This window comes from Acromyrmex echinatior, chromosome 11 (assembly GCF_024713525.1).
Source record: "Acromyrmex echinatior isolate Ae372 chromosome 11, ASM2471352v2, whole genome shotgun sequence".
NCBI lineage: Eukaryota > Metazoa > Arthropoda > Insecta > Hymenoptera > Formicidae > Acromyrmex > Acromyrmex echinatior.
The window spans coordinates 1,798,397-1,809,494 of NC_141862.1; the positions used below are offsets into that span (position 1 = coordinate 1,798,397).

The 11,098-nt window shown below is 38.6% G+C and overlaps 1 protein-coding gene across 1 annotated transcript; it reads right to left on the reverse strand.

Annotated features, from left to right (window-relative positions):
• Positions 1-8: 8 nt before the first annotated feature.
• On the reverse strand, positions 9-11,012 carry LOC105145174 (uncharacterized). Its single transcript, XM_087410885.1, has 3 exons — positions 3,976-11,012; positions 3,591-3,778; positions 9-3,512 (listed from the first exon to the last, which is right to left on the reverse strand). The coding sequence occupies exons 1-3, from the start codon at positions 4,216-4,218 to the stop codon at positions 3,461-3,463; spliced, it is 483 nt and encodes a 160-aa protein (XP_087267011.1). The 5' UTR covers positions 4,219-11,012; the 3' UTR covers positions 9-3,460.
• Positions 11,013-11,098: the final 86 nt, after the last annotated feature.

An 11,098-nucleotide genomic window follows, 5' to 3' on the forward strand; every position in this document is an offset into this window, starting at 1 on the left:
TCGGCCATAATGACGCTGATAGGTGTAAATAGTTGATATCCGAGAGCAAGACGTAGGTTTCTGTTGACTAACCTTTCCAGTTGTAAAAATTCAGTCTTATTGCCCTTGAGCTTAAACACTTGATATCCGTATTCGATAGCAGAGCGAAATACAGCTCTATAAAGGGTAAGAAGTAGGTTTGGATGATCCCCATCTAGTGCCTGCGAGAACTGCTAGTATTTTTGTAAGATTGCGTCCCTTATTGATCAAGGTCTTTAGGTGCTCTTTGCCGCTCAACTTGGAGTCGAGAATGAAGCCCAGAAAGATGGCAGATTGTACTCTAGGAATTTCTGCATTTCGAATATGTAGTTTAATGTCCGAATGTGATTGTCTCTTCCTTGTAAAGAGCATCCATTGGGTTTTTGAGGGGGAAACTTCCAAGTCTCTGTTTCTCAAGTAATCGTGTATATTGTTTAGATTGGATTGTGAAGATTGGACCGACGATCTAGCATCTTCAGCATTTTGGTGAGAAGATAATGACGTCATCCGCATATTGTAAGAAAAGGGTGTCTTCATGTAGACATTTATTAATATCCGCACAGTAGAAGTCCAAGGTTGAAGAGCAAAGGCCTAAGGATGGACCCTTGAGGGGTACCTTTCAAAGCGATGGGCCTTTAAGCACGCCATCACAAATGAACGTGATTTGTCTGTTAGAAAGAAGGTTACTTATGAATTTAACGGTTTTCGGCGGGATCCCAAGACGTTGTAAATCTTCAATTAATATAGAAGGAATCACGTTGTCAAACGCTCCCTCGATGTCCAAAAATGCACATATAGTAAGGGCGTTATTAATAAAGGCGCCCTGAATATAATTTGTCAGAGCAACAAGATTGTCAGAGCAGGCACATTGGGGTCGGAAGCCTGTTTGGTTAAGCGGCAATATGGCATTGGATTCAGTAAACCACCTCAACCTCAGATAGATAATTTTTTCCATAATCTTTAAGAGGCACGAGAGAAGAGAAATCGGTCTGACACCTTTTCCATTTGGTTTAGGGATAAGGACGACCATTGACTTATTCCATTCCACAGAGAAAATTTCTTGACAAAAAAGATTGTTATAAATTTGTAATAGCACAGAAAGACTATCTGGTGTTAAGTTCTTAATGATGTTATAGTTAATCTGGTCGACCCCTGGAGCTGATCTAGTTTTGGCTGAATCAATAGCTAGGGATAACTTCATAGTAAAAGGATTGTCCAAGAATTTAGCGCTTTCGCACTGTGTGGGGATATTCTCTTCAAGAAGGTTACACTGTGAGACGGTATCTCGAGGACTACAAGAGGGAGGACAGATTTTATTAATCGCATTTTCCTGTGCAGCCGACAGCGACTGGCCAGATGACATAACGGAAGCTAAAAGTCGGTTTTTAAAAGCTTTGACCAATCTTCAAATTTTAGCAGATGGAGTGTGAGCGTTAAAACTGTTGCACAGTTCTTTCCATTTTCTTCTCTTGGTTCTTCTGAGGACGCCCTTACATATCGAAGCAGTGCGTTTATAAGTTCTCTGAGCTTAACTGACGGTTCCAGAGTCTCTTTACCTCGCGTCTCAACCGCGGCCTGGCATTCTTCGGTCCACCAAGGGGGGGGGGGAGACGTTTCACAATCGGTTTTGATTTCGGAGTACGTGATCCAGGGGGGAACAGAGAGTTCAGGGTGCCTTTGATTTCTTTTACAAAATTATCGTATTGAGAGGTAGCATCGTCTGTCGTTACTAAAATAGAGGCAAAGTCAATACAAGTGAACTTAGTAACTTGTGAATGAAGACCTTTATTTGAAGAGAATTAAGTTTAATTTTATACTTAAATGTAGTTCTTAGGCAAGGGAGAATATTCAAATTAATAACAACAGGAAAGTGATCACTAGAAATGGTGTCGAGTTCTGTATAACAGTCAGGACAGGAGGCGTTACAACAATAAGATCACTAATAAGATGACTGATGTTTGCGAGTCGGGAGGGGTCAAAAGGATAGGTTTATGATCATTGCAGATAATAAGATTACGATCTTCAAGGAAGTTTAAAAGACATCTGCCAAGGGAATCGAACAGCCCCAAATTACGTTATGCAAGTTGAAGTCGCCTAGGAGTATGGGATTGATTCGCAACATAATCAAAGAGGCTCTCAATAACTGTAGGAGGAGTGCGTGACGACGGATATCTGTATATGTTAATAATGACAAAGGAGGGACCTTGAGTGTAAAGTTTATGATACTGATGAGCTCGATTGAGTGATGGCCCAGGTGAATATCAAAAAGATCATAGCGAAATGACTTTTTAATAGTAATAGCTACCCCATGTTGACCGGAGCAGTGAATGTCACCTCTAATAAAATTAAAAATGTTAGAGTGTAAGTAAATATTCTCGGTGACCATAGTCTCTTGGAGGCACCAGAGATCGTATGTAATTATTAGCTTGAAATTCCGGAAGCTTCCCACGTAAACCCCTACAATTCCAACTAGCAATAGAGATAGGTTTGTTAGAAGACATGAGTAATATTAGTATTAAAATGAAAAGTGAGAGTAAAGTAACAGAAAAATTAGTAATAGTTGTAAGCGCGATCGTCAGAAAAAGCGGGAGTATCAGCTTGATAACTATCATAATAAATGCGCGGGTCGTCATATTCAGTCGGCCGATAGAAACGAGGAGGGTGCGGTTCTATGTATGAACTTACATGACTTAAGAATTGCTTAAAAATTATGAGAAGCATGGCCATATTTATGTGTCCAGTAGGAAGTCTATCATGTTCATGAAGGTAGTTATCACGTGAGTAATTGGCTCGATCATGATTAAGGAGAACACCGTCTTTCGATATGTTGGGAGATCTGCCGTTCGGAGATATTAGATATTCCTTCCTAGCTTCTTCCAATGATGTAGAATTATTATTAGCATTGTTAGTATTGCGAGAGGAAGTGGCACAGATATTGGAAAGATCCTGCTTGTGTTTATCGTTGTTCCGCGACAAAGGTGGGAGAGAGGATATTGGGCGGGAAGTACCCTGACGCAGGGATCGTGGGTGTTCGGGTGAAGTACGAGTAGAATTCTTAGCAAAAACTTTGATGTACGACAGTTTAGAGGTATCTGCATTTTCAAGGGGGGAGAATTTATTGTAACTGACGAACGAGTGAGGGGTTATCATTCTTTGGCGAAAGTAAAGGGAAATTATAATAATCATCATCTGCAAAGTGAACACTACGCGTACTACCTAAGTCAGCACTGGATCTAAAGGTAGATCGAGAGTCCGTAAACGATAACCTATTCCTAGCATCCGCAAGAGAGATATTTTCGGTGGCTGCGATCGTCTGTACTTTTTTCTATTTGATAAAAAGAGGGCAATTTGTCGACGTGATATGGTCTCCAGAGTAATTGATACATTTGGGGGGGGGGGGAGGTTTTGCTTCTCACACATCTCGTCTTCTTTGTGAACATCCTTACCACAGGCATCTCGGACGACTCTTACAAAACTTCCAAATGTGGCTAACTCTGAAGCAAGAAAAGCATGTTTTAAATCTAGGGACAAAAGGTGGGACTTCGTGGGAATCATAGAAAAGAAATACTTGCCTGGAGAGAATCTGCCCAGCAAATTTAAGGTTAACTGTGGAAGGGGTGTATTCAACACCGCTTTCCTTAACGACACGCCTGTTAAGTCTTTTAATTTCGGTTACATGACAAGAAGATTTAAGATTTAATTTGAGTTCTTGATCCGTTACAGAAGTCGGAACGCCTCTTATTATACCTGAGCGCATTATCTTAAAAGTAGGAATACAAATTGAGTATCCTGCCTTGATGAGGTCAGGGTTAGTCACAAAGTTATTGGCTGTTTCATAAGTGCGCATTTCAACCGAAATTTTGCCACGCGAGACCTTTTTCATACTATGTCTGAGTGCACAACCTTAGCGACTCTCTTCATTAAAACTTCGAACGCGGTTATGCAATCGCTGCTCACCTGCATATGGATAAAAGATGCGCGATCAGTCGGATTTGTGGTCAAAGAGGTTGTGAGAAGCCTGTTGAGCACGTGCCACATTGTCAGATAGAGGGACAGAAACAGAGACAGAAGTAGCTTTGTCCGGGTTCGGACCCGGTCCATTACGGCGTTTCGTGTCGGCGTTATGGCATATTCGTGTTCGTGCTCAAGTACCGAGTTCTCATTGGCTCTTTTGGCCGCGCGATCAATTGTAACGTCCATCTGCTCACGCGTGTCATTCGTTGCCCTAGCAAGTATTTCTTTAGCGAAGGCATCAAAATGTTCAACCGAAACACTAGTGAGGGTGACGCCGTTTGCAGGGGAGGAGGAGAGAGAGATCCCCCGGCCTGCCTCCCATGGGAGGCACACTCATAGTTTTTCAAAATACCGCTAAAAGTATAGGCAAGAAGAGTTAGGCGCAAATAGAAAGGAGATAAAGTGAGAATACGAGTCAAATAATGACTCAAAAAGACACAGGTCGCTCTGAAAAAAGCGGATGATGCAACACACGACGCGACACTAAACGCAAACACATCCGCATCGGTCAAAGACACACGCCAAACTCTAACAAAAATAATCGACACACCGCTGATGGGGTAGTAAATGGAAGGGGATGTTTAGGAACGTCCATAAACAAACGTAGAAAAGAGGCAGAGTAGCAGTGTGCGTCGTTCAGAGGCCACGCGCGAAATACCGGCTCTTTCCATTATCTGACTAATCATCACTCTAGATTTTGAACGCCGCGTGCGAATGTAATACTAAGTTTGAACGCGATTTTTTCGCATTTCAATTTCTAAATCTAAGATTCTAATTTTAAAACATTAATTTAATTTTTAAATCGTAAGTCCTAACTTATAAATTATAACTTTTAATTAATTTGGAACTAAATCTGTCGTGTAAAATTAGTTATTAAGGCATTAACTAGTGTACGAATTATTATTAAATATACATTCAATTAATCTCATTTGAGTGTGCATTTCCATTCTCTTAAAGTGCAATTTCACGCAGCGTGAAAACGCTAGCTACAGTTGAGCGGCTACCCTCAGTTTGTGGTACGTTTTCTCTCTAAAGAAGCCGTCGATAAAACGTCGCTAAAATTCCGTTTTTCATGGAGCGACAAATCACTAGCCGCTGAATTTATAATCATTGATGTAACATTTGTTTTTTATACATTTAATTCCTGTTTGAAACTGAATTAAGAATGAGTTTCAAAGTGCATTTAAGCTGCTCAAATAGCACTTTGTCAGTAACATTGTGAAATAGATTGCTGTTGGTAGTAGCCAAAAAGATTAATTTCGTTCGTTTCTGGACGAAGATGGACGAAACACATCTGCGTCGTCTGCTAACTACTTTCTGCTGTAATTGGGCCTCTCCGAACTTTAAGCAGCAAAATGACGGCAAAAAAATGATGTAGGGGATCATGCAGAATAGGAAAAGCCGTTAGCGTTTGACGCTGCGTGAAATTGCAGCTTTAGCTAATTCATCCTAACGTTAATAATAATATAACCGCTATCGAATATTAACAAAAGCGATCGCGCGTGCTTATTGGTGCGACCCGAATCTGCTAAATTCGCCCAGGAAGCGAATTTAGAGGCCTTGGTACCCTGATCACTTTTTTCACTGGCATTCGGAAACTAGAGGACATTCGACAAGCAGCTCAAGATAAGAAACTTCTTTCCACATTCCGGCAATTGGAATCTGCCGCCAATGAATTGCCTTTAGCATGTGTCCCACGTATCCGCGTTCGCGCGCACCCATCGACACTCGAATCTTGGCGATTAGTCCGTTCTTCACGTGGTTACGTAGTGCATGTTGCGTATCTTCACTATTTTTCCAGCATAGGGAAAGCGATACCATCAAATGTCCTGAATGTTATACTTCCGTGTCGGAAAACAAAAAGAGAAATTATCAAGGGGTCTTACGGCATTATATTCATTTGAAACTCCCTGAACGTTTCAAATTCTGTAGTGTATGCTCTATATTGACTGTCACTTTGTATGCCATCGCAAGTTGCCCCGACTGTCTCGAAGTATTAGAGAGATTCATCGCTTATCTAGAGAAGACGGAGGAGCAACCGTGGAATAATTCGGAATCCACTATAATTGGGATATCTAGTGCTCGCCTTTAATTAATCGGTAACTTGGACAAATTCTGCTACGACTCTCTTTGATACGCGAAATCGCGAATTTCGTATCACACCCATAGCATCAGGTTAGTTCAAAACCGGGGAACCGGCCGAGCCTTCCTGAGACGTAACATTAGAGAGTTTCTAGTATGTACAGTTGGACAGTGTATCTTCCTAAATCTCTGTCCTCTATCTATTATGAATTGTTTATAAGGAGGAAGCTATACCAACTATGAAACGCTAAACATGGGACGATATTCATCAGTCAGTTTTTATTTCAAAACTATCTTAAATATAATGTTTTAAAATATTAATACAGTCCTCGGATTGATTTATGACATCTTAAGACTGTACTTAAGACAGTCTTAACTTGTGCAAGAAAAAATTTAGTATCAACTTCACGACGCGAAATAAGTCGATATTCATAATCTATTCTTACATTTGAGGGTGATCATATGGGGCGTAACCTGCGTAAGCATAATCAAAGAGAAACCTGAGAGAGGACATGATGGCTCAAAACCTATAACCGCAAAATGCTGCTGCGCACTACTCTCTGACAAAGTGGATGTAAACTACATAGCAACGTCCACTTTTCAAGGCTGGAGATGATAAATCGATATTTGATTCATATAATTGTGTTAGCACGTAATTGTAGGTCTACAACCTATCTCTGTTTCGTCGTGTATCGCTAAAGTCTTTAAAAAATTAATTATGCGCCATTTTGAGAGGTATATCAAACTAGATAATATTCTGTTGGAGTCTCAATTCAATTTTAAAAAGAGACGTTCTTGTGACCATTGTTTGGCCTATATTAATTTGGAAGCCTACAAGGCTTTTATGCAGTGTAAATTCCTGGGGGCTTTATTCTTGGATATAAAGGAGGCATACAACACACATGACAACTTGGATATGTTAACTTGGATCTACTCTACAATGAGTTGAATAATATGAATATTCCTGTATCTTACAAATCTTATTTTTAATTTTTCTTGTTGTATAGATTAATAAGATTCTACAATAACTATATCTTACTTGCTATTAGAGGGAACTCCCACAGAGCTCCGTTCTGAGCTTTTTAATATTTACATTAGGAAAATAATTTTCAAAATTCCACATCAATACTATTCAATTTCACTGATGACATTGTGATTTTATTCAATGATAATAATCCTGTGTTAGTAAACAATCATCTGACGGAGGCCTTTTATGATCTTCACAGTTGATTGGATTCGATTAACCTGTCATTGGAAATAAACAAAACTCAATACACGATTTTCTATCGAACCAGAAAATTTCAAATTTCGGAATCAATTAAACTTTAACACTCAATTCTCTTTAGTAAATTTATTTGTTATTTGGGACTTGTTATGGATCCAGGTTTAAGATGGAAAAATTGTATCATGTTTTTAAAAAAGAAATCTGCACAGTTCATGAATATTCTGAAATGGATATCAGCATTTTCATGGGACATCAGTTTCCCTATGCTATTAAAATTTATTAACGCAACTTTATTGGCCCAGCAACTTAATTTGAATGAGGGGTTTTTTTAGTTCATTAATGCAGCCAACTCATACCTTGACATCATTAGCAATTTATTGTGTGCTACTTATAAGATGGTCCTGGATCTCCCAAGAGTCGCGTCCAACAGAGTCTGTTAGAAGTTTTCGAGACAAAGATCCTATATTTATACGATTAATAAGTTGTCTAAGGGTTTCTTACTCAAGGGTATATTCAATTAAAGCATCATAGGATCATAGGATAATAAATTGATTAACACATCAACTCACTGTCTTCGTCAGATAAAGTTGCAAAAAAAATATCCTCTTTATATTGAATAAATGGAATGAATTAAAACCTTTGAAACACTCCCTTTATATTTGGTACATACACCAGACTTTCGCCTACTCGCTGCATCAGGGAGCCTCTATGATTTCAATTGATTTTGACTCCGGTATATTAGTTAAAAAGTATGATAAATAGGACTTCCTCGAACCTGACGGTTTTCAGAGCCAACTCGGATTGAGAATTAAATATTTATATCGATGGATCTAAAATAAAAACTCCAAGTAATAACAGCTTCGTAAGATCGGCGGTTTGGATCCCAAAATTTAACTATAATATAAGATATAAGTTGAATCACTTGTCCAGTTTCTTTGAGGCAGATGCTTGGGCAATTTCGAAGGCCATTGATTACATCTAAACGAAATTAAATTTGTGAATATCTGTATAGATTCTCTCAGTAGTTTAAGGGCTATACATTATAGGATCCGGTTACCCCAAGAAATTTAGATTATGTCCATTAATATATGATCCAAAATAAAATTTATAGTTCCCAATACAAAGAACAAAATGCAAATATTTGTTTTTCGTAGCGCTCTGTTCATGTAGGTATTAAAAACAATGAGGAGACAGACAAATTAGCCAAATCAGCGGCAACCTCTGGTTTGACATTGATGAACAAAGTTAATTTCAGACAATTAATCTCTAACTGTACTGAAATTCTTGATGAATTAGATAAATCTTTTTTTAACAGTCTTAATTTTAATAAAGATAGATATTTTATGGAATTGATTCCTGACATTGATTTAAGACTTTTCAGCAAAAGGAAAATTGATAGAGGGGACTTTATTTTAACGGTGAGATTAATAATGCGCTACACTTTTAATGCTTTTTTATTTAAGATAGACTATAAAAATGACCCAGTTTGTTGGATATCTGAACCACATTTTTTGAGTCCTAACATTAATCCCTAGATCAGATTGGAATTGATATAATCTCTTGTTTCTATTAAAATTTTCCCTTTTTCAATTATATAGTTGCTTATTCGATTATATAGTTGCTTAGGTTAATGTTAAAGCCATTAATTTTTTAGTGATTTTTGTTAACAAAAATAACCTTAAGCCATGATTCCTTTTGTAAAATTAATTATATCTTTTGCCTCTAAAAAGGATAAATACGGCTGGCTGGAATCTATATATTCATTCGAACTAGATGACTCTAGATTAGAATTAAAGTAATCTGAATTTTATTTTGAAGCTTAAGCCGAATCTCTATCCCCGAAGAGGTTCTAAGCTAGATCGTAAGATCAAATCAAGGCATGGTACTATGACCCTATGACAGGGAAATTCATACAAGGGGAATAGAAGAAGATATGGACTCTAAAATTCTTATATCAAGCAAATATATACCTGAGGTGATAGCTACACGAGCCAAAAGTGAATTTTTTAATTTTTTTTTTATTTTCTCATGAAATCCAGTGCAGCTGAGGTCCTGTTTGTGCGTACTTTAATTTATGTACTAAATTTGCAATCCAATTCGGAGATTTTTCACCGAGTGGAAATGATAGTAAAACATGCGGCTTTAGTATCCCCTTAAGAAAGAGCAATGTTGCCATAAAACATTCGTATTGCTCAAAAGCTAATTAGTTGATGATTAGAATACGAATTATAAAACTTAAAGAGACGAATTTTAGATTAGAATATATCAGTAATGTTAGTTAAATCTTTATTGCATCTCCTTGAAGTTACAAATATATACAATAACACTTATATTATTATCTACACCCACTCTTATCTTAACTTAACTTATCTTATACTAACCTATCTTATCCTATTTTAACTCCTACTTTAAAGTATCTCTCTCTCTCTTTCCCTGTGCCCAGACTTGCGCTTCCGCTGTAATATCTCCACCTCTTTCATTCTCAAAAACTACAATAATTCATCAATCCTCCCCGCAGAGCCTTCTTCACCTCTTCTCCTTCTTACTCTCTCTCTCTCTCTTCCCCATCAAGGAATGTGGGGAAGGATGGGGATCTCTCCCTCTCTCCTCCACTTTTTTCCTTTTTTCTCCTATCTCTCATCCATCCTTCACCCTCTTTTCCCAAAATGCTACAACCTCCTGCCAACTCCCTTCATACTACACTCCAACTCCTACACTCTTCCCATTCTTGCTCCCATGATTCCACCCCATTCCCACCCCATAGCCTACATTTCTTTTCCTCCTCTCCTTTCCAATATCTCTCTTCCTTCATCTCATTCCCTAATCTAAACTTAGCTATCCTCCTACATCTCCTCTCTCCTTATCCTTTCTTTAAATATGCCGGAATCCCTTCTCCCTTTATCCATCCATACCATCTATTATATTTCGCTTTCCTTATCTTTTCCCATCTTTTTTCCTTCTGCATTTCCCTATCCCTTTTCTCTTCGAATCTAAACCCTCCCTCCAGGCTTCGCCAACTCAGCTTTCCAATTCCAACCCCCTGTCCTCGAAATATTGTCCCCTTCCTCTCTCCCAATCTTCTCACTTTTTCCCATTCCTTACATTATCTCTTATCTCCTCTAAACATAACTGTGTCAAAAAACTTCCCTCTCCACCCTTCAATCTCTCTTCAAATGCCCAAGCCCTTTTTCCCTTCCTCTTACTTTTGCATTTCTTCCCTTATCGTGTAGCTTGGCGTCTTTCCCTCCACCCCTAACACCCACCTTAAATATTTATCTTGCAACTCCTCCATCCCCTTCCTCTCTTTCCAATCCCAGATTTCCACCCCATAACTCACCATAGCCCATATCAACGCGTCAAATAATCACGTCCTTCTCTTCCAATTATGCTGAATCTTCTTTTCTCAATCCTCTATACTTGTCCCATCACTGCCGGTGCTTTCGTTACTCTTTTCTTTGCGCCTTCTGCCCCTCATTCCTTTGCAACGTACATCCCAGATATTTGAATTCTTTATTTCTTCTATCACTTTATCCTTCCATCTCCAGTCCACCTTATTGCTCTTACCCCCTTTTCCTGAATCTCATTATTTTAGTTTTTTTCTCTATTGAACTCCAATCCCTTCCTTTCACTTCTCTAATCTCTCTATCATACTCCTCATGCTCCCTTCAGCCTCGGCCAGTAAAACTATATCATCTGTGTAAGTCAAACCATATACCTTCTTATCTCCTAGCATCTCTTCTTCCGCTCCTTCCATTTAAC

Coding starts and splice junctions, on each gene's coding strand:
- LOC105145174 (XM_087410885.1), bottom strand. CDS start 4,218: ATGGACGTTACAATTGATCGCGCGGCCAAAAGAGCCAATGAGAACTCG. Junction 3,779..3,975: donor CATCTTTTATCCATATGCAG/GTGAGCAGCGAT, acceptor CCTACTTTTAAG/ATAATGCGCTCAGGTATAAT. Junction 3,513..3,590: donor GCTGGGCAGATTCTCTCCAG/GCAAGTATTTCT, acceptor TTCTTGCTTCAG/AGTTAGCCACATTTGGAAGT.